This window comes from Grammomys surdaster, unplaced genomic scaffold, assembly GCF_004785775.1.
Source record: "Grammomys surdaster isolate TR1022 unplaced genomic scaffold, NIH_TR_1.0 958, whole genome shotgun sequence".
Classification (NCBI taxonomy): domain Eukaryota; kingdom Metazoa; phylum Chordata; class Mammalia; order Rodentia; family Muridae; genus Grammomys; species Grammomys surdaster.
This window is the reverse complement of record NW_021605377.1, coordinates 1,282,578-1,305,978: the sequence shown is the minus strand read 5'-3', so window position 1 is coordinate 1,305,978 and position 23,401 is coordinate 1,282,578. Positions and strand designations below refer to the sequence as shown.

Below are 23,401 nucleotides of genomic sequence, written 5' to 3'. Positions count from 1 at the left end.
AGCACAAAGCAGATAACAAGATAGCAAATACATAATTTATTGTGACCAAATTCTTCAATCTGAGGACAAGAGCCAAGAAATGAAGGTGAGGCTGAAGAGACCTCGTATCCAGTTCCATATGGTTTGGTACTCAATTCTTCAAGGCTAGAAGTGTCTTTGTTTTTTAAGATTTATTTATTTATTATATATGAATACACTGTATGTCTTCAGACACACCAGAAGAGGGCATCAGATCTCATTACAGATGGTTGTGAGCCACCATGTGGTTGCTGGGATTTGAACTCAGGACCGCTAGGAAGTATAGTCAGTGCTCTTAACCACTGAGCCATCTCTCCAGCCCCCGGCTAAAAGTGTCTTAACAACTTCAATCGGGTACAGGCACACGCAGCCCACCAAAGGGCTCACTAAAAGCTTTCATTCGCCAATGTGCGAAGTAAGGAAAAATAAGAGAGAGAAAGTACTTAGCAGTTTCTACTATGGAATGTCGCTGCCATCGGAAAAAAAGAGGCGTTTGAAAACTGGATGTAAGGGACAAGTAATGCTGCTCCGCTGCTTGACTTCCGGCGTACGCCGTTGTCAGGGTAACCGGAAGCCTACGGTAGACCACACCCCCATCGACCATAGAGTACCGGAAGAAGCCTGAGCAGAGGAGAGCCAAACAGTGGGAAAGCGACTCCGCTGCGGCGTGGTGGGTTCCGAAATGACGACCTTAGTTCTGGATAACGGAGCTTACAACGCCAAAATCGGTTACAGCCATGACAGTGTCTCGTAAGTGGTCGTCGTCCCCGAGGGACAGGACACGTACGCCTTGTGGTTTGACAGGCTATGCTTTCCGACTTGAGTGATGCACAAACGCCATCGCGCGGCTCCAGCCTAGTCGAGGGATGCTCAGTTTCGAGCTGGGTTGGTTAGTTGGTTTGATGCTTTGAACTGATATCGATTTTGATTTTTGTTTGAGGCCGCCAGGCTCCGGAAGTGGAATGTGTGTTTCATTTGGCGGAGGAGACCAAAGTTTATAAAATTTCAGAAATAGTGGGCAACGTTTTGGGCATGTTCCTCCATTGGAGGAGCACATTTGTAGGTTTGCATCGGATCCTCAAAAGGTTCAATGCCCTCCCCAACCTCCCAAATAGCAAAACCCACACTATTAGAGGCCAGGGAGTTTGAAGGCGTTGGGCAGGCAACTTGAATAACTTGGTTGGTAAAATCAGGAATGTTTCGGTGGCATCTTAAGATGTGTTTTGTAAAATGTTTGTTTGAGTAAATAGTAGATTTTTCTCAGTGCTAGAACTGAAACCTAAGACTTTCATAGATAAGTAGTACCTTCTCACAGAGCTACACCACCTTCAGATCCTCCTGCCTCCACCTCCTCCTGATGCTAAGATCACAGCTGAGGGCCACTACTTCAGGATGAAGTGGGCATTTGACTGAAATTTTTTATTTTAATGCTAGGTGTTAACTCTTGCACAGTGAGCAGGCACTGTATGACTTAGCACAGCCCATATGACCAGATTCTCACAGCTTTAGTGGTGATGGAAACCATTTATTAAAATAAGGCTTCCACATAAGATTTTTTTTCCCCAATAAGAACCAGGTGCCTGGGGCTGGAGAAATGGCTCAGCCAGCCCTTTTCTGCTCTTTTAGAGGGCCTAGATTCAATTCCCAGCACCTCCATGGCAGCTAACAACTGTCTGTAACTCCAGACCTAAGGGATCCCACACATCCTCCTCTGGCCACCATAAGCACCAGGCACACACATACACACTTGATACACAGACATACATGCAGGAAAAATCCCTATGCACATAAATACATAAATAAACAGATGCATGTAAGTACATATATAGAACAGGGTTTTTTGTTTCATTTTGTATTTAATGTGCTGGAGAATGAATCAGCCTAGCACGTTAGGAAAGTGCTGTACTGCTGAACTACAGCCTCCTCTCCCTTGTCGTTCTTTTTTTTTTTTTTTTTTTCGTCTTTTCGAGACAGGGTTTCTCTGTGTAGCCTTGGCTGCCCTGGAACTCACTCTGTAGACCAGGCTGGCCTCGAACTCAGAAATCCGCCTGCCTCTGCCTCCCAAATGCTGGGATTAAAGGCGTGCGCCGCCACCACCACCCGGCTATTGTCGTTCTTTCTTGAGACAGGGTCTTATACTGTGGCCCAGCTGGGCTTTGTGTATCCTAAGCTGGCCTCAAACTCATGACTGTCCACCTGTCTCAGGCTCCTGAGTGCTGGAATTATAAGCATAACCCACCACTCGTTGCTACCTGATCTCTTGTTAAAGATAGAAATCAAGGCCCACAGCCAGACTTTACATAGAAGTTGAGAGACTTCTAGCAAATCCTTCTCCTCAGAGCTCAGGGAACCCTGCAGAAGAGGAGTCAAAAAGAGTGTAAGAGCCAGAGGGGATGGAGGACAGCAAGATAACAAGGCCTTCCAAATCAACATGAGCAAAGGTCATGAACTCACAGAGACTGAAGCAACATGCACAGGTCTGCATCAGGTCCTGTATGCTTATATTATGGCTTCCAGTTCAGTGCTTTTATGAGATTCCTTAGTTTGTGAATGAGGTGGTCTCTGATTCTTGGGCCTTCTCTTGGACCCTTTTCCTTCTTTTTTTTGTCTTGTCCAACTTCAATGTGATAGTTTTTGGTTTATCTAATTATATTTTGTTTTGTTATATTCTTTTAAAAATGAATGAATGAATGAATGAATGAAAATGTAGCCTCTTGAGTAAAAGTTAACTACTGAATTATCATTTGTATCTGCTGGGAGAGGGAAAGTAAGCTTCCTCCAATTGAGTGACGCTGGGTACATAACTCACTCCAGGGCCGGCCTCATGGTCAGGTGTAGTTGATCAATGTATAGTGGACTCCACAGGTTTTGTTGTTGTCTTATGTATGAATGTGTGTGTGTCTGTGTGTGTGTGTGTCTGTCTGTGTGTGTGTGCTTTTATTTGGTTATAGTTTGGTGGGGTTTTGGGGGGGAAGGAGTTATTTTATTGTTTTGGGAGGTTATTATATTGGTTTCTTGTTTTTTTGATAAAGAACTTAAAGTTTGGTGGGGAGGGAGGGGCTGAACATCTAGAAGGACTGGGGAAGGGGAAGTATATGATCAAAATATATTTAAAATTAAACATTGTTTTAATAAAAATACAACAACAACAACAACAAAAAAAACAAATGGAGAAGAACATGGCTATCCATTGTTACTTTCTTCCTGAGAACATTTCATCAGTATGAATTATGTTCATGTACTTGGACAACAATTTGTTAGCATTTGAGGAATTATTTAGAGATACATTTTTGAAGATTAAGTACAGGAACATTAAGCTTTATTTGTAGACACCATGTCAGCTAAGTATACTAGAATACATCCATGCGATTGACAGCAGGGTGGCTTCTTTTAACTGTGGCATTAGGGTCAAACCTAGGTCCTTAAGCGTATACTTTACAACTGAGCCACACTAATTTCTTCCAAGAGGCCATATCTCACAGGCCAGTTCCCAGCTCCTGGGCAAGTGATGGTCTTTCCTCAGGTGCCAAATATCTGGGATTACAATATAACACTGCACCCAGCCCATGCTGATTTTAAAATCAGACCTTCCAAGAACATTTAAACAAGCAGGAAAAAAAAAACGTTGCTAGAGTATAGCAAATGAGAGTAGGTGCAACCTTTTTATGGTATTATCTCAGGATCATGGTGTGTACCTGAGTGTGTGTGTCCATGTGTGGGTATAGTGTGGTCTGTCTTCCTATCTAGATTGTGAAATCATGGAGGTCGGCATCCATCTTTAAAGGAAGTGTAAGTAGTTCTTAACTTTGTCTTCTGTGGCATAGTGTGCCAAAATTTTGAACTTGGTATTAAGAATGTCTACCTTAAAGTTTGAGGAGAAAAAAAATAGCTAGAAATAAGGATGGCCAGAGACCATAATCTTCAGTCTTGCTAAGGGGACATTTCTTTTTCAGTCTTCATTGTAGTTTTTTACAGTGCAGCCTCTGTACTAACTTGTTGTGGTTATAAAATAATTTGTAAAATATCTGATATTTATATTATCTTCTATTCTGTATTTCTGAACTCCCTCCCTGTTGCAGGGATGAGATTCTTTAATTCTCATAAGCTTTTGTTTGCTTACTCCAAATAAGTTAAAATAAAAAGAGAAAAAGAAAGCAAACCTCTCGCCCATGTAACATCAGGACCACACCCACCCTACTGGTTCTTTAGGATCCTCTGAGAAAGACAAGGGTTCAGGACAGAACCTGTTGAAGAGCAGCCAGCACCTCGAACTCAGCAACCCATAAGTGTTGTCATAGTTACTCGGAGACAATGAGAAATGCTAGTTTGCTTTTTAACTAAAAAGTACTTTTTAGGAACTAAATATTTGGAAAATAATTTTTTATTTCTTTGCATCTAGGGTTATTCCCAATTGTCAGTTCAGATCCAAAACAGCACGTCTTAAAACATTTACAGCTAACCAAATTGATGAAATAAAAGACCCTTCAGGACTCTTTTACATCCTTCCTTTTCAAAAGGTAAGCTAATTATGTTTCATAATTATTACTAATAATTTTCATAATTATTGTAATTATGTTTCACTAATATTATAAACCTATAATTGTCTCTGTGTGTGTGTGTATATGTGTGTGTGTGTGTCTGTGTGTGTGTGTGATGTGAGCATGCCATCCCAGGGCTTGCGAGCTGGCTCTTCTTTTATCTTTATGTCAGTTCTGGGGCTGAGACTCAGGTTGCCAGGCCTGTGAGGAAGGCTTCTTTACTCCCTGAACCATCTTGCCCTTAATCTCATGTTTAAAAATTACTAAAATATTCTTGGTAATTAAGTTTTTATTTTATTTTGTTTATTTTATTTTAGGGATACTTGGTGAATTGGGATGTCCAACGACAAGTTTGGGATTATCTTTTTGGAAAAGAAATGTATCAGGTAACAAGTTAGAGTATGTATTAAAATCTATTTCTGTGTTTTAATTCAAATGAAAAATGGGGACTTATATTTATAAACTTGCATGTTAACATTTATAAACTTTTTTTTTTTTTTTTTTTTTTTGGTTTTTCGAGGCAGGGTTTCTCTGTGTAGCCCTGGCTGTCCTGGAACTCACTCTGTAGACCAGGCTGGCCTCGAACTAAGAAATCCACTTGCCTCTGCCTCCCAAGTGCTGGGATTAAAGGCGTGCGCCACCACCGCCTGGCCCATTTATAAACTTATATGTATGTAAGGCACTTGGATATAGATTTCCTAGATTTTATTTATTTACTTTTGGAGACAGAGTCTTACCAAGTTGTCCTGGCTAGGGTGGAGCTTGCTATGTAGAACTGAGCAGCCAGAAACTCTGCCTTCTGAGTGCTGGTATTAAAGGTATCCACCACCACACTTAGTATGATCTTCTGAGTGTTTAGAAAACAACTAATCAAAACCTCTGGGCTAGAAACTAAGTGCAGTCCAGATAATCTTTGTGAAGCTCAACATTAGATTTTTACTCCTGCTTCTACTGTTCCTCTGCATACGCTAGGGAAGGAAACCCGTGACATGTTGTGTGCTGGGTGCTCCTCCGTCACGCAGCCACATCCTCAGCCCGGTATTTCCACCATTACCAGACATAGACCATCCTCTTTCTGTTTCCCAAAAAGATATGTTTGCCTACACGTCTGAATATGTGGTTGGTACAAGAATTTTGGTTGTTTTTTAAATGATTTTTTAAAAAATGTTATGTGTGTGTGTGTGTGTGTGTGTGTGTGTGTGTGCCACGTGTGTGTAGGTGCCCACAGAGGCCATGGAAAGTGTTGGATCCTTTGGAGCTGCAGATGCTTGGTTGTGAGCCACCTGGTGTGGATGCTGAGAACCGAATTCCAATCCTCTGGAAGAGCAGCAAGCGCTCTTGATCCCCCAACCGCTTGATCCCTCTCTTCAATCCTGAAAATACTGTGATGATTTTCCTTGCATTGATTTATTTTACTTTGTGTGTATGGGTATTTCCCCTGCACACATGTCTGTAAACCACAGGCATGTAGTACCCATAGAAGCTAAAGAGGGTGACAGATCCCCTGGCTGGGATTTGAACCTGGGCTCTCTGGAAGAACACCCAGTGCTCTTAACCCACTAGCCCCACATTTTATGTCTTATATTAGTATAGTGTAACAAGCTGAGAGGATGGTCAAATTTTAATCTACCCCAAGGTTATGGAAAAACTCTCCCTCTGTCACCCATGATATTGAAAGGAGAGAAGCCTAGGAGAAAAGGAAACCGAGACCATCTAGTTGCCAGGAAGGCCTGCAGCACGGGCACCTTCACTCAGGCTAGCCCTGAAGACAAGGAGCTCTGGATAAAGCTTGTAGACACTATCAGAACTCATCCATAAGAACAGCCCTCACTGGCGGGGCTCAGGGGTCCAGAACCTGAACTGTGAACTGCCAGTGCAGAAGGGCAGACGATAAGAAACCAAACAAGGCTCCATGTATACTGCTGAGTTTTCTGCAGGTAACAGTCCTCCAGAAAGAAAGACCTCTGGAAACTTCTTGCCTTCTTCCTGTTTATAACAGAGCAATATGGCTCCACTACTCGGATTGCTTCAGCCCTGGCTTTTGTCTTTAACGGTTTGACAGCTGGGCAGTCCCATGTTAATTTTATTTTATTGAGGTAAGATTGCAACTAGATTCTCTAAGTTCAAATCCTAGGTATGGCCCTAAGTAACTCTATGAACCTGGGTAGCACATTCAGTTTTTCTGTGACTTCATTCATGTGTTAAATGAGGATTATAGTCAGTATTATTATTGTGAGGATTAGATAATTTTGTTTATTACATACACACACACCATTTTTTTTATGATAATCACTATAGATTATAAAACTTTTGGGATTTTTTTTCTCCTATAGGTTGATTTTTTAGATACTAATATTATTATAACAGAACCATATTTTAACTTCACTTCAATCCAAGAATCAATGAATGAAATCCTATTTGAAGAATATCAGTTCCAAGCAGTATTAAGAGTAAACGGTAAGTTAAAAGGCTTTATTGAAATTAAATTATGAGTAAGGTTATAAATGGAGTAAAGAAACTCAAGGTTTGGAGAACTAGGTGGCAGCTCTTAGGTCCAGTGGCAATAAAACACAGAATTGTTATTTTAAGCATAGAACTTTAGTTTGGACAGTGGCACAGACCTATAATTCTGGCAGCTTGGAAGGCTGGGGCAGGAGGATTGAGTATTAAGTTTGTCTGGACTGCAAACTGAGTACAAGGCCAATCTAAGCAACTTGGGTATAGCCTGCCATACAGTAAAAAGAGGCTAAGTCGTGAGTTCCAGGTCTACCAAACTGTAGAGTTAGTTTCTGTCTCTGGTCCCTTCTTTCATATTAAAGCCTGCAGTGACAAAAAGATTGTATTCTTTTCTTTCTCTACCTACCACATAAGTGTGACTTTTAAAATTGAAACATTGATATCTTAAGACAGTTATAAGGGACTGAAGAGATGGCTCAGTGGTTTAGACAACCTTCTGCTCTTACAGAAGACTTAGCTTGCTTCCCAGAACCTATGTTAGACAACTTCAACCACATGTAACTCCAGTGCTCTGGCCTCTGCAGGCACCTGCACTCACATGTGCAGACACATAATTAAAATTAAGTCTAAAAAGAAGACAATTATATATACAATTTAGAGTTATTTTTTTAATTAAAGCCTTTTTTGTTGTAGTTTGTGTGGTTTTATTTTGGAGTGTTTTGTTTGTTTTGAGACAGGGTTTCTCTATAACCCTTGCTGCCCTGGAACTCACAGAGATCCGCCTGTCTTTCCGAGAGTGCTGGGATCAAAGGTGTGCACCACCACACTTAGCTTAAAGGCAGATTTTTGTTGTTGTTTGTGTTTGCCTAGTTTGCTCCTTTTCTTTATTGTTTTAAAGTACTAGCATACTCTGATATGTTCATCTTCCCCTTGGCATCCTGTTAACAGCTGGCGCTCTTAGCGCCCACAGGTATTTCCGGGATAACCCTTCTGAACTGTGCTGCATCATTGTTGACAGTGGCTATTCCTTCACACACATTGTTCCTTACTGTAGAAGCAAAAAGAAAAAAGAAGCTATTATTCGGTGAGCTACATTTAATTGTTATTTTCTTTCTCCTTTTATGTCACTTGCCTGCTGTTTCTTAGGATGAAATATGTGATAACTGATCCAAAGTTGATTTCTCTGCTTTTAGGATAAATGTGGGTGGAAAGCTCTTAACAAACCATCTAAAAGAGATCATATCCTACAGGTAATCCTGGGCTTTGAACTTGGGGAGGATGAGGTACCACCATTCCCAGCTAGAGGTTAGCTAATTAAAGAATAAAAAAAAAAAAAAAAAAATGGGCTAGAGAGATGGCTCAGAGGCTAAGAGCTGGCTGCTCTTCCAGAGGACCCTGGTTTGATTCCCAGCACCTACATGTAGGCTAACAACTGTCCATAACTCTAGTTGCAGCCCCCTTCTCTGGTCTGTGTGGAGAGTAAACACAAGGAAACAGACATATATGCAAGTGAAATACATATACATAAAATAAAAATAAATGTTTAGCCGGGCGGTGGTGGTGCACTTTAATCCCAGCACTTGGGAGGCAGAGGGAGGCAGATTTCTGAGTTCGAGAGTTCGAGGCTAGCCTGGTCTACAGAGTGAGTTCCAGGACAGCCAGGGCTACACAGAGAAACCCTGTCTCGAAAAACCAAAAAAAAAAAAAAAAAAAAGTTTAAAAATAAATGATTCTTTAAAGTTATGTTCAATTGCTGCTCATTTCAAATTTTATCCATTTATAAACTGCATTTTGTGTGTGTGTGTGTGTGTGTGTGTGTGTGTGTGTGTGTGTATTTGGTATGTGTGCACATGTGTGCCTCCATGATATATATTTCTGTTCTGTTAGGCAGCTGCATGTTATGGATGAAACTCATGTGATTAATCAAGTGAAAGAAGACGTATGCTATGTGTCTCAGGATTTTTACAGAGACATGGACATTGCCAAGTATGTAGAATGGTAATCTGTTGTTTGGGAAATTGACTTTCAGGTGATGTTAACAATGAAGTTTTATAACTCTCTACCTTGTCTTTCAGGTTAAAAGGAGAAGATAATACAGTGATGATTGACTATGTTCTGCCTGACTTCAGTACAATTAAAAAGGGCTTTTGTAAGGTAACTTTTATAGTTCTTTTTTGTCATATATATATATATTCTTTTTTAAAAGATTTATTTATTTATTTCATGTATGTTAGTACACTGTAGCTGTCTTCAGACACACCAGAAGAGGACATTGGATCCCATTATAGATGGTTGTGAGCCACCGTGTGCTTGCTGGGAATTGAACTCAGGACTTCTGGAAGAGCAGCCAGTGTTCTTAACTGCTGAGCCATCTTTCCAGCCCCCTTGTTTTGTATTTTTATTTGATGTACGTGGATATTTTGCTTGCATGTATGTCTGTGCACTATGCATGTGCAATGCCCACAAAGGCCAGAGGAGGGTGTCTAATTCCCTGGAACTGGAGTTACCTACAGTTGTGAGCTACTGTGTAAGTGCTGGGAATTGAACCTGGATCCTCAGTTGACTTGAGAACAGTCAATTCTCTTAATTGCTAAGCTGTCTCTCCCAGCCCATAAGGTGATTAAAAACAAAACGAAATCCTTTATAACATCTTCTTAGGTGACAACCTCAGCCAAATTTGCAATGCATTTCACATCTAGCTAGATTGGCAGGGTATTACAATACTGGCCTGCCTTCCTTCCTTCCTTCCTTCCTTCCTTCCTTCCTTCCTTCCTTCCTTTTCTTTCTTTCTTCCTTTCTGTCTGTCTGTCTGTCTTTCTTCCTTTCTTTTTTAAAGATATATTTATTTATTATATATGAGTACACTGTTGCTGTCTTCAGACACACCAGAAGAGGGCATCAGACCTCATTACAGATGATTGTGAGCCACCATGTGGTTGCTGGGAATTGAACTCAGAACCTCTGCAAGAGCAGTCAGTGCTCTTAACCATCTTTCCAGCCCATAGCCATTTCTTTAGGCACAAGTAAATAAATAAGTACGTTTCTCAGTAAGGTTGTTGTGAGGGACAAACTCCACTGCATGTTCCCAGTGTTAAGAGGCAATTTGTCTTGAATGTCAAGATAATTTCCCTTTGTCTTTGGTCAGCTCAGGAAAAGACAGTTCTGTGTTGGTGAATGTGAAATCTGACCCTCTAGTTACTGGCTTGATAAAGACTCTTAGGAAATTAAAAATTTCAGACTGAACAGCGGTGGCACACACCTTTAATCCCAGCACGAGGGAGGGAGAGGAAGCAGATCTTGTGAGCCTGAGGCTAGCCTGGTCTACAGAGTGAGTTCCAGGACAGCTAGAGCTACAAAGAGAAACCACGAGCACTACCACCAACAATATAAATTTTCAATTCAGAGATGTAAGGAGATGGGCTGGAAAAATGGCTCAGTGGTTAAGAGCACTGACTGCTCTTCCAGAGGTCCTGAGTTCAATTCCCAGCAACCACATGGTGACTCACAGCCATCTGTAATGGGATCCAATGCCATCTTCTGGTGTGTCTGAAAACAGCTACAGTGTACTTGTATACGTAAAGGAAAGAAAAGGGAGGAGGGAGGAAGAAAGGGAGGGAGGAGGGAGGAGGGAGGAAGGGAGGGGGAGGGTAAGGAGACATGATAGCATTCATCGGGAACTGTGGGAAATTGAGTCTCTAATAATGTATTCACATAATAAGCAGTAATGCAACAGTGTAGAGCTACATGATTAGCATGGCTCCACCCCGAAAGTAATGTCTAATAAGAAACAAATCTACAGAAGGGTGTGCATCCTTTCAGTGTATATAGATGACTTTATTTAGAATGCAGCAACAATAGCTTAGTTTTATATAGTTTCAAAAGATTGTGTGAGTGATCAACATTGGATTTTAAAAGACATGATAACTTGTCCAGTTGCATCAAGCTGTTTAATGGGTATTTGTATTTTATGTAAGTATTTGTACTTAGCAGGCCTGAGATCTTTTGGGTTTTTTTCCACATTATAGAAGCGAAATACAGATCAAAATTCAGGAAGGAAAATTGCCCCAAACATTTCAACTGCGGAACTGTCTCATTAGTCACACTTGACCATCTGCAGGATTAATGTCCAGTTAGAATCACAATCGAGTGATGGTAAGAGATGCAGTGGAGAACGTGACACAGTGGTAAAGTTGTCAGTTCTGCAGAGATGGCACCTGCGTCATGTCACAGTGATGTCTAGTCTCTCCCAGCCTGGCAGATACTGGAGTCATGAGGGCATTAAAATCTGTGTGGTTCCATTCTTCCCAGGAGTTTTTAGTTCCTAAGTCAGAAAACTTAATTTTTTTTTCTGCATAATGGACAGCCAACTAGGAATCTTTCTCTCTTTAAGAACATTTCTCCCTCTGTGTGAGTGGCATGCTATTAGATTATCAGACATGATCTTCTGAGTTCTGTCATTTCTTCCTTGTTTTCTCAGATCAGCTCCTGCTCAGTGAGCCAGCATTGGTGAGGTTGTCCTCAAGGTTGACCACTATTTGTTCTCTGTGCTGGGGGAGGGGGAGGGTAGGTGGTGACACACTGACAGACGGTCAGACACAGCTCAAGAAGCAAGTGTCTGATCTGTGACCTTGCACACAGTTGGGTTGGAGCTTGTACTTCTTGAGCTTCATACAGACTTCTTGGCTTTGGCCTGGCTGCCTTGGTGCCTTGACCTGAGTGGGCATGGCAAGGGAGTGAAGCAATCTGGAAGCGCAGCGAGGAAGAGTTCGGGAGTTTCAGTAGGAGGATCTGTTGGCAACAGTCTCAGGCTGGAAGCATCTGAGAGGAGGAAGCCATAGTTGCTAGTTTTTGCGCACACTGACCAATCATTAGGCAACGCTCATACTTGGATCAGAGGGAGGCTTTGCCATTGCAAGCCTGACGCTTAAGGGAAGGCTTTGCCGGTTCCCCATGTGTTGCAGCATCGGTCCTTTACATGGCAGTGTCTGTGTCCATGGCATTCACTCAGGGCTCCATCCACTCCTTACAGTCACTCGGGCTTCCTCGGTGCCTCATACTGTCAATGGCTTTCATGTGTAATGCACGCTTTACCAAATGAGAACATAAAGTTAGTTGAATTGGACTCTTGCTAAATGAACTATTACAATATGTATATTTTTAAAAAGAAAATCTTATTCTTTATTGATGAATGTTAAAATTTATGCTTTATATACAACCGTATTTAGTCATTTATATGAAAGTTACATTGTATATGTAGTAAGCTTAATTTTAAAATTTCTTTCAGTTGTTTTAATACTTGTTTTTTGTTTCCTGCTAGGAAAACAAATATTTATGACATTAGAAAAACACTCCTGCATAAAACGAGAAAAATGTTTGTGAGCCTTTGTACTTCATATCTTAGTTAGGGTTTCTATTGCTGTGAAGAGACCACAGCACCTCTTATAAAGGAAAACTTTTAACTGGGGCTGGCTTACAGACTGTTACTGTCATGGCAGGAAGCATGGTGGCACACACAGAAGAGAGTGACACTGGGCCTGGCTTGAACATCTGAGACCCCAAAGCCCACCCCAAGTGACACATTTCCTCCGACAAGGCCACACCTTCCAGTAGTGCCTGTCTTTGGTGACAAAGCATTCAATCTATGAGCTTGTGTGGGCCATCTATTTAAAACACCACACATAGGATATTGTTGATTTGAACTGGGATACATTAGTCAGGAATGCTTGGGAAATATGAACCTTTGATTTTTCTCCTGTTGATTAAAGAAACAATAACAACAGATAGAGAAATAACATCTATAGTATCATTGGACAAACAACAGAAATTCTAATTTTACTTCTTCTCAAAAAGAGAATGCCTGCTAAAGTATAAATTGTCAGACCTAAATTGAGAATATTCCTTTATCTTTAGTGATTACCACTCTCTGCAGAACCATTATAACACAAACTGACAGTTTCTTTAATGATACTGGAAATAAGTGTATGTATGAGAGCCATTCAATTCAGTAAATGACAGACTTCTCTGACCAGCTCCGCACATCCTTCTAAATCCCTTCACTTGCCTATGTCTAAAAAAAGGTTTCGGAATTGTACCCTTGAAAACAGAAACTCCTTGTGCTTCCAGATTACATATTAATGACTAATGGCATTTGTGCTGACATTCAGCAAGGACACCGAGTGCTGGCTCTTTTCCCTGGTTAGATATTTGGTCAGTCAGCCTGATCAGCATCTGTAAATCAGGGCTTTAAAACAGCCATAAACCTTTAATGTCCTTCAGTCCGTATTGGCCTCAGATAGTTTTCCAGTGTTGAAAAAATGAATTATCCTTTAAACTGAATTTTGTGTGTGTGTGTGTCTTTCATTTTCTTTTTTCTTTTATTCCTTTGAACAAGGTCTCATACTGTAGCCTAGGCTAGCCTCAGACTTGCACAGTTCTTCTGCTTCAACCTCCCATGTATTGGGATTACAGGTGTATACACCATACCAGACTGTGGTAGTTTGAATACACTTGGCCCATGGGAAGTGACACTATTAGGAGTTGTGACCCTATTGGAGGAGGTGTAGCCTTGCTACAGGAGTGTGTCACTGTGGAGACAATGTGGAGGTCTCATATGTATGCTCAAGTTGGGCCAGTGTGACCCAGGTTCTTCTCCTGACTGTCTGTGGAAGACAGTGCCCTTCTGGCTGCCCTTGGATCAAGATGTAGAACTCTCAGCTCCCCCAGCACCGTGTCTGCCTGCGTGATGCTTCCTACTATAATGATACTGGACTGAACCTCTGAAACTGTAAGCCAGCCCCAATTAAATGTTAACCTTCATAAGAGTTGCCTTGCTCATGGTGTCTCTTCACAGCAATGAAACCCTAACTAAACACAGGCTTAATGTGAGGTGTAAGTAAATTAGTAAATGTATAGAGAATCTTTTCCATTCTACCTAAGACAGGATGCTACTACTTCTATGGAGAATAGTACTGTTTTTCTTACTACAAAATTTATTTAATTGGGTTAGATTTGATGAATATTTATAGTTTCTTTGTTTTCCTGGGAATATTGTATAATTATCTGGAAAGTTTTGTTTAAAATTTATGCTCTGGACAGAGCACTCCCAGATGATAGCAGGCTGACTCATTTGTATCCAGGCTGTAGTGTAAGGGAATACTTCCACTGTGCTTTGGGCTGCTATGCTAGACCTTGTGTAAGATGAAATATCTTCCTGAGCCTAACTATACCATGAATGAAAGGCCAAATGCCTGTTCCTAGTGTTATGTGAGACTTGTGGAATAATGCACATAAAATGTCTAATGGAATTAAATGTAGTGTGTTTATTTTCCATGTCACTGCCCAGGAATGTTTTGAATATCTACCATATACAAGGGACGTGTGGTGTACTAGGGAGTGCCTATGTGATGAGCACTGTAGTTTGGGGAAGTCTACTTGTGCATGAAGAAAACAACATACACACACACACACGTGTGTGTGTATGTGTGTACTTGCACATATATGTGTGTATACTCACATATATTACTCGGTAGTAAATACATTTTCACATATTTTGAGTATGTTGTGGTGGAAAACTGCATCTCTCAGTTGGATGGCGTGAGTGACCGTAGCTGAATCTATGGGAAATGGTGACTGTAAGACTGAACAGGAGCATCGTTTTAATGGTGTGGATCACAGCTCACTGACTGGGTAGGGTAGCAGAACCTAAAGAGGAGGATGGACCCGATCGTGTAAAGCTTGTGTTTGCTATGTAGACCTAATACAAGTTGGCATTAAAGGGAAAATTTCAGCAATGTAAAGTATGTCTTTCCTTAATTTTTTTTTTATTTTGTTTTGGTTTTGGTTTTTCAAGACAGGGTTTCTCTGTGTAGCCCTGGCTGTCCTGGACCTCACTCAGTAGACGAGGCTGGCCTCGAACTCAGAAATCCGCCTGCCTCTGCCTCCCAAGTGCTGGGATTAAAGGCGTGCACCACCACCGCCCGGTCGTCTTTGCTTAATTATTTGGAAATGGATTCTCTATTGTCTGAGAATTTCATATATGCATTTAATGCCTTTCAGACCGTCTGTCCTTCCTCTCCTATTCCTCCCTATCCTTACCAACAGTTTCCCTTCCAAACAAAATGTGCTATATTTCTTTAACTGAGTCTACTTAGTGCTGCCCACATATGCCTGGGTGTAGGCCACCACCTGGAGCAGGACAGCCACACGTGCAAGCGTGGCTTCATCACATGTCCACCTCTGAAGTAGGGGAATACTATTACTGCGTCATCTTTATTTGGCAATGGAATCACTGTACAATTACAGATCGACTGTGAAGTTTCCTCTTCTGCGTTCTCCTTTCCTTTCTTTTAAAATCAAAGTATAGCTAGTAGATTGTCTGCCTTCCTTCCTTCCTTCCTTCCTTCCTTCCTTCCTTCTTTCCTTTTTCCTTTTTCCTTTCCTTTCCTTTCCTTTCCTTTCCCCTTTCCTTTCCCCTTTCCTTTCCCCTTTCCTTTCCCCTTTCCTTTCCCCTTTCCTTTCCCCTTTCCTTTCCCCTTTCCTTTCCCCTTTCCTTTCCTTTCCTTTCCTTTCCTTTCCTTTCCTTTCCTTTCCTTTCCTTTCCTTTCCTTTCCTTTCCTTTCCTTTCCTTTCCTTTCTTTTGAGACAGCTCTCCTCCACCCACCCCACACCTGTCCTGGAACTCATTGTGGTAGCCCAGGCTAGCCTCGAATTCACAGATTCTCCTGCCTCTACCTCAAGATAATGTTATGGCAATAGGAGAGAAGACACATTTTCTAACCTTCGAGACTCACAAGACTTTTCCTGTACTAGTACTACATATGTCTAATTGTTGTTTGTTGTATGAATAAGGTAGTGTAGCTCAGACTCTATCTTCCTTCGCTTTAAGCCTAGAGAAGAGATGGTGCTGAGTGGGAAGTATAAATCCGGAGAGCAGATTCTTCGCCTTGCCAACGAGAGATTCGCTGTTCCAGAAATACTCTTTAATCCCTCTGACATCGGCATTCAGGAGATGGGGATCCCAGAAGCCATTGTCTACTCAATTCAAAACCTACCAGAAGGTACATTGATGGTTAAAGTGTTAAAGAGAAGTAGCTTTGAAAAATCATAATCATGGTACTGTTTCATAAGTAATTTAAAAAATAACATCTGTATTATTGGCAGAAATTTCCAGATCCTATAATGCGTTTAAATAATTCTTGGTTGATTTTGTTCTGGATCATAAATTATATTTTGAAAAAATCATTATGGTCTATTTAAGCATGAATATATTTTTGTTCAGGTGTTAACTTGCTCTATTCATTTTAGAAAAATATTTATTTGAATATTTATTTATTTACTTATTTATTGAGATACAGTCTTGTTACGTAGCTCAGATTGGTCTAGAACTCAGACTCTTCCTGCTTCAGGGTCCTGAATGTTAGAATTATAGGTGTATTCTAGAAGGCTTGACTGAAAGTTTTAACCTAAATTTACCCAGTATTGAAATGAAATTTAGAGGTTTTAATCGATTGCTTTTTCAGCAGTCTGTAAGACTAATTTATTCATTTTGTGATATTTAGAATGACAGGAGATCTCCCTCCCTCCCTCCCTCCCTCCCTCTCTCTCTCTCTCTCTCTCCAGGGTTTCTCTTTCTTTGTGTAGCACTGGCTGTCCTGATTCTGTAGAACTGGGTAGCCTTGAATTCACAGGTTTGCCTGCCTCTGCCTTCAAGGTGTATATCACCACCACCCAGCAGTCTGGATTATTGTTAATAAGATAACAGGAAGATGGCCCAGGCCTTTGTGTATGAGCCTGATAGCTTGAGTTAATTCCTCAGAACTTACATAAGGTGGAAGAAGAAAACCAATGTCACAGAATGTCCTCTGACCTCTACACTTGGTCTGTGGCAAGAATGCCCCTCCCCTGTTGTGTGAGTGTGTTTATGTGTATGCACAGGCATCCACACAGTAATAATACATAATAACAAAATCAAAATGACTGGAGTAGTGTTTCATGGTGACGTCTGGATTTTTCATACGTATAAGTTAACTGTCCTTGAGTTTTAGACTACTTTCATATGCTGCCTTCCTACTTTAAAGGTGTATTTGTTTATATATTTGTGTGTGTGTGTGTGTGTGTGTGTGCATATATCTGTCTGACTGTCTGTCTGTCTGAGGTTATGTGTGCCACATGCATGCAGTTGTCCTCAGAAGCCAGAAGATGCCCTGGAGCAGGGGCTGCAGGCAGTTTCAAACCACTGGATGTAGAAACTGAACTCTGGAGTTTTGGAAGAGCAGCAAATTCTCTTGGCCACAGAGCCATAGTCTCCAGCTCTTTCTCCCTTCTCTGTAAGGAACAGTTGTGGCACCAGAAGAAATCCAGTGCACACAGTGTACTTTGCCCTCATTGAGAACAAAGTCAGTCCACCCATGGCATGGCTGTTCTCCTGGTTCACAGTTGATATGTAGTTGCAGTCATGACATACAATATCAACACAGGGCTAACATAAGGCAACTTTACCTTGATGGATAGAAGCAGTAGTCACATGATGGCCAGTGCCCCTTATTTCTTGGGTTTTCCAGTTGTGCTCTAGGTTTTTAATACTGGTGCACCTTGTAATGCCTAGTGTTTGCCATTGTGGGCCTTTAGTGTGTTTTTCACTCCTGCCTTCTTTGTTTAAACGCTATATAGATTGTTTTCCTCATCTAAGGTGTGTATTATACAATAGATATATCTGTTTTAGTGTGAGAACATAGAAATTTGGACTAACAAGTTAAGAATACTGAGGAAGGCTTTTTTATTACGTAAGTTTATAATCTCATCTCTAGTAAAGACCCCCTTCATTTTAGGAAAGAAGAATAACTGTGATTCAGTGTCTGCTGCAGAAAGTTAGTTGTATATGGCTTCCATGCAAATATAGTTGGTAGTCAGTAGTTCACCCACCTTAGTGTCTTGCTTTAAACACTTATGAGGTCACATTTCATTTCACTGTCTTTAGTGTCTCCACCCATGTACACTATTGCCTTGTGGTAAATCTTAAAATGTGGCCTCGTGTGGTGGGGCAGGCCTGTAATCCTGGTACTCTGGGGAATGAGGCAGGAGAATTATAGTTCAAAGCCATCCTGTCCTATATAATGGAGCCTTGTCTTAACCAGCAGCAACAAAATCTTCATAGTGAACATAAGAAAAAATTTTTTTAAATCTTAACAATGTACTCCCAGTTTGTTTGGTTTCCCAGCCACACACTGATTGTTGCTTGCCCACATACTCAGCTGAGTCTTTCCAGAGACTAGTAGATTTTCTAACTCTCTTTTTCTCCTTTCTTTTTCTCTTTTAAAGAAATGCAGCCACATTTTTTTAAGAACATCGTTTTGACAGGAGGAAATTCCCTCTTCCCGGGATTCAGAGAGCGGGTTTACTCAGAAGTTCGGTGTTTGACGCCAACAGACTATGACGTTTCTGTCGTGTTGCCTGAGAAGTAAGTGTTGGTTTATAAGGAAGCAAAAGCCAGCTTGCAGGAAGGGGGCTTGTGGGAGATGTGACTTTAAAGCTGGACTCGTGTAGATACTGGCAGATTTATTCCTCAGCAGGATCCTTGTTCTTTTTCTTTCAAAAATGAAATCTTCCTTCTTGAGTGAGGTAGGAGAGACGGCCATGCCAAGCACAGCACTGACACATGATGGGAGCTCAGTGACAGGAGCCCTTTCCGTGTGTGCCTCAGTCCGGCTGCCAAGGCTTGTTATACGCAAAGAAGCCAACCTGTTCCTAACTTATCTTAGATGTACCACCTCAAGATAGGTTCTCTCAAGAATAGAAGTCTGAGAATTGAAATTTTTTTTTTTTTGGTTTTTCGAGACAAGGTTTCTCTGTGTAGTCCTGGCTGTCCTGGAACTGAGAATTGAATTATTAGGAAGAGCACTCAAGTTCTAAATGTTTTCGGTGAACCTTTATAGTTAATTAGACTTGGTTTTTATTAAAATTGTGTGAAGTCAGGTATGGTGGTGCTTGCCTGTAATCCCAGCTTTAGGAATTTAGAGATGGAAAAAGCAGAAGTTCAATGCCAAACCCGGCTGCATGGCAGTTTTGAAGGCAGCCTGGTTTATGCAAGACTGTTAAAAAAACTGAGAGAAAGAAATGTTAATGTCTCCTACTCTTTTTATGAGAAAGGACGGATAGTATCATCCCACCTTAGGTTGGAGAGTTAAGGCAGGTCTTTAGATCTGTGAGAGTGGCTTGTAGATCTTGGGAGTGACTTAAATAGCGTCCTACTCCAAGGTTTGCATTGGACGTTGGAGAGAGAAGCCCTTGTGAGCCCCTGACTTCTCATGCTCAGTTCACAGCAGGGAAGAGAGTAAAGCCCCGTTCCATCACCTGAGGCAGAGGGCTTCATTTTATTGTTCTTGTGTGTATGTGATGTGCAGGCTTGGGGTGTGGATGCTCCAGGGTTGTGTGTGGAGGGCATGGGACAACTCTGTGGAGTTGGTTTTCCTTCTACTTTTACCTGGGTCCCAGGGATTAAATTCACGTTGTCAGGCTTAGGTAGCAAGAACTTACCCTGTAAGCCAACTACCTCACCTCTCAGAAACAGGAGCTCTCTTTTTTATTTGTTTGTTTGAGAGAGTCTCACTGGCTGGTCTGAGACTGTGGAGACCACAGTGGCCTCAAATGCATAGAGATCGCTCTGCCTTCTGAGTGCTAGGATTAAAGGCCTTAGGTAGTATACCATGGCCAAATCGAGAATTCTTAGCCAAAAGATTCCCTAGTGTTAGTGGCAGAGTTACTAATGAGATTCTATTCTAATTAAATTCATACCAAAGTAGTGTTTTTCAAAGTCAGTAGTAGTTAACACAAGGTCCTCATCTATATAATTTTTTATTTTTTTGTTTTTTTGAGACCTGGTGTTGCTTTTTATGTAGTCCCAACAGACCAAACTGGCCATCATTGTGCCTGTGCTCCCGGTGCTGGGATCACAGATGAACACCTATAAAACTTCCATTTGTAGCTCGTAAATATGAAAATGTTCTAAATTAATCTTTAAATTAAACCCTTATTTAAATCTTTCAAAGGATTAAGGAACTGTTAAATGCTGGAATAATTTTTGTCAGCAGTAATGTTCATATACTTCCAGACCTTGGGTTTTTATCTTGTGCATGCATGCCTAAGGCCAAGGGACTGACACAACTAACTATTAACTATTGTTCTTTAAGGAATCATAATGTACATTTTTCCTTCCTGAAAAAAAAAATAACATACAGGTACAAATATAAAGATATAAATAAGCCTGTTAATAAAAGGTTGCAGATGTAGTGTGTAAGGACAGTTCTCTTCACCTGTTTTGATCTCAGCTGGAGAAGTGGCATGGCCGTGGGCAACAAAGCCAACCTGCATGAATCACTTGGTCAGTTTTCCCTAGTGTCTGGCCTGCCTGAGATTGTCAGCATTGTTGTATAGCAGCCTCAGGACAGGCTAAAAGTGGCGCTGAGACAGCTGCTAGGTAACTTAGAACCTCCCAGTCCTGTCTCTAAAGTAGGACTTAGCCAGCTGGTCCATGGCTTCTGTGAGAAGCACTAGGTTAATACATCTTTGCTATGGTTTAGGTCCAGAGTTGGAACATTTTCCCCTTTACTCATCTACAGCTTCTGTTTATGTTCTGGGATTTTCACTGAAAGTAGAGGAGTCATACATAGGGCACACAGGGGAAGAACCAACCCACTGTTTGTACTGGTGAGGAAGAGCTTATCTCTACACCAGGCGTGAGGCTCCAGTAAGTTGAGCAGAGCTTTCAGCTGTCAGTTCATAATTGACATTCGCTCTGTAGTCGCTTGGTAGCTGGGTTCATTTGTGTGATCTCTGTTTCAGCCCTATTACTTACTCCTGGGAAGGTGGGAAGTTGATATCTGAAAACGATGACTTTGAAGATATGGTGGTTACAAGAGAAGATTATGAAGAAAATGGACACAGTGTCTGTGAAGAGAAATTTGATATTTAAGAAACATTTCTGAATGAAAGTCTTGGGAAGTTTATTTCAAAGTTCCTTTTAAAGGAGGTTAAAAACTATGCTACTTTTCATTGTAAGATAAAGTCTTGAACTTATATAAATATTGTGAGTCATGGCTGATGTGCACAGGCTTCTTACATGGGTTATTACAATAAACTGTAATTCAGCCGTGCTTCAGTTAGTAGTTAGACTACTAAACAATACTTATACTGTTCCTGAGAATAGATTATTTTTCATGAGAAAGTGAAAGAGCAAATGTTTAATTCTTCATACTTGAAAACACAAATTGAAATATCTCACCCATCATTTTTCCTTAGAAGATACTTTGTGTAGTTTTGACTGTACTTAGCTAACGTATTTAAAGACTGTTAAGATTTTGCTGTCTTAGAACTAAATATTTTATTTAAAGTTTGTTATTCCTATTTGTTCATAATAAAATTTGAAAGATCCATATTAAATCTGTCTGTATAATGTTTATTTTTTACTTAGTGTAAGTTTGAAAGAGTACAGATGTCTGTAGTGTTTGTGTTCACCAATGTTTTGCAGAAATGTAGTACTTTGTTTTAGAAGTTCTTTTATGTCAACATATTAAGATAAGATGCTTAGTGACTACTCTTCCGAGTATATTCAAGGCCCTGTGTCTGAGCTCTGCGTTTCGAGAGCAATAGCTTTCCAATTTAAGGAATGAGTTGGTAATTTCCTTCAGTTAAAACCTGGCATCTTGGAGGGAACTCAAGGAGAACTAAAAAGAGGCTTGTTAAGACTCAAAAACCAAGCAACTCAGAAGTCCCAAAAAGTCCCTAAAGCTTAGCAGAAGAGGCACAAGGCCTTTTCCTTCCTTGCATGTGTTAACAGTAAGGCCTTCTGAGAACATACTTTCTGACCTGTAAATCATGTAGAGCACTCCAAGGTTTCAGCTTTTTCTGAGTTGTTACCCATGCTGGGTGGGCTTTCAGTGATCTAGGTGCCTTTAAGACATCTGTGCTGATATATGTAATCCCTCACCCATATTCCTGTAAGTAATCCCAATAAACTTATTGGTTCCTCAAGTTGGACTTGGGCAATATTGTTACTTTGATCTGTTGTTCCCTATCTGGGATAGGGATATTTATATATGCCTCACTCCTGAATAGTGACACACAACACAGTGAATGGGTCAGAGAAAGTGCTGGGACTACATGAGTGACAGATAAGATCACATCGGGGTCCTGTATCTGTAGAGGTCAGAACTGTCTGAAACATAAAAGGCGTGTGCCCTACCACAAGGCTGGATAGCTGCATGAAGAATGAAACTACATCCTATCTCTTACCCTGCAATTTTAAATGGATCAAGGACATCCACGTAAGACCTGATCCTGGAATCTGTTACAGGAGAAAGTAGGAAATATGTTTCTATTTAGAGGCACAGGAAAGAACTTTCTGAACAGGATCCAGCAACAGGCATTAGGACCAACCAACTGACAAATAGGACCTTGTGAAGTTAAAACTTTTGTATAGCATAGATCACCATCATTTGATGAAGAGACAACCTACAAGAAAAGGAAAAAAAAGAAACCTTTGTCAGCTATATGTCTGATGGAGGGCTAGTGTTTAACATACATAAAGGCTTGCACTTTCAAATTCCAGTACTCGGGAGGCAGAGGCAGACAGATCTCTGAGTTCAAGGCTAGCCTGGTCTACAAAGCTAGTTCCAGGATAGCCAAGGCTACACAAACCCAGTCTCAAAAACAAAAAAACAAAAACCCAAAAAACAAAACAAAAAAAAAATTAGAAAAATGTCTTAGATGTCTATTATGACTTTGAAAGTGCTATGTTCTTTCTGAAAACAAACAACTCTATTGTTTCAAGTCATTAATGTAAGAGAAAATGCCAACGGAGACGCAAGTCAGTGCATGCTGATGTGATTAAGAGAGGTCTTTGTGTACAGGTTTTCTAACCTATGTGCTTTCAGAGGCAATGTTTAGTTTCCGATTTTCCAGCTTCATCCCAGTAAATAGATTCCTTATGTGTAGAAGGGCTTCACTGGATAACTAGCCTTCTAGATAACTCTGATGCAGTTAGACTCGTGCCACACTGTCAACAGTACTTGCCTACAAAGAGGCACTTATTAAAATAGCCTACCTCATGGGAGACAGTCTGTGCCTGTGCTTTGTGTTTTGAGACAGGTGCTTGGTATACTGTCTAGGGAGAGAGCCTGAGGGCTATAGGCTCTTTCCACTCCTGACCTGCTGAGATGAGCAAAGTCCTAGCTGTATCTCTCTGCCTTGAACCCTACCATGCCAGTATAAACCATCACAGTGGGCTTTTCAATTTCCACTTCAGACCTTAAGCCCAGGGTTGGTTAAATATTGTTACCCCTCTGAAGCCTTTCAGCTATCTTAAGAAATAAATCAGTTGTTTCCAGAATTGCAAC

The 23,401-nt window shown here is 40.9% G+C and overlaps 1 protein-coding gene across 2 annotated transcripts; it reads left to right on the top strand.

Moving 5' to 3' along the window:
- Positions 1–650: 650 nt before the first annotated feature.
- On the top strand, positions 651–21,446 carry Actr6 (actin related protein 6). 2 transcript variants are annotated; one of them, XM_028783058.1, is made up of 11 exons: positions 651–768; positions 4,418–4,535; positions 4,874–4,942; positions 6,890–7,013; positions 7,962–8,097; positions 8,207–8,263; positions 8,901–8,999; positions 9,089–9,167; positions 15,898–16,069; positions 18,330–18,468; positions 20,850–21,446. In XM_028783058.1, exons 1-11 carry the CDS (start codon positions 701–703, stop codon positions 20,977–20,979), a joined length of 1,191 nt encoding a protein of 396 aa, XP_028638891.1. In that variant the 5' UTR covers positions 651–700; the 3' UTR covers positions 20,980–21,446. The 2 variants fall into 2 exon arrangements, with proteins under 2 accessions (XP_028638891.1, XP_028638892.1); XM_028783059.1 differs by lacking the exon at positions 651–768 and having other exon boundaries at positions 4,874–4,955.
- The last annotated feature ends 1,955 nt before the right edge of the window (positions 21,447–23,401 follow it).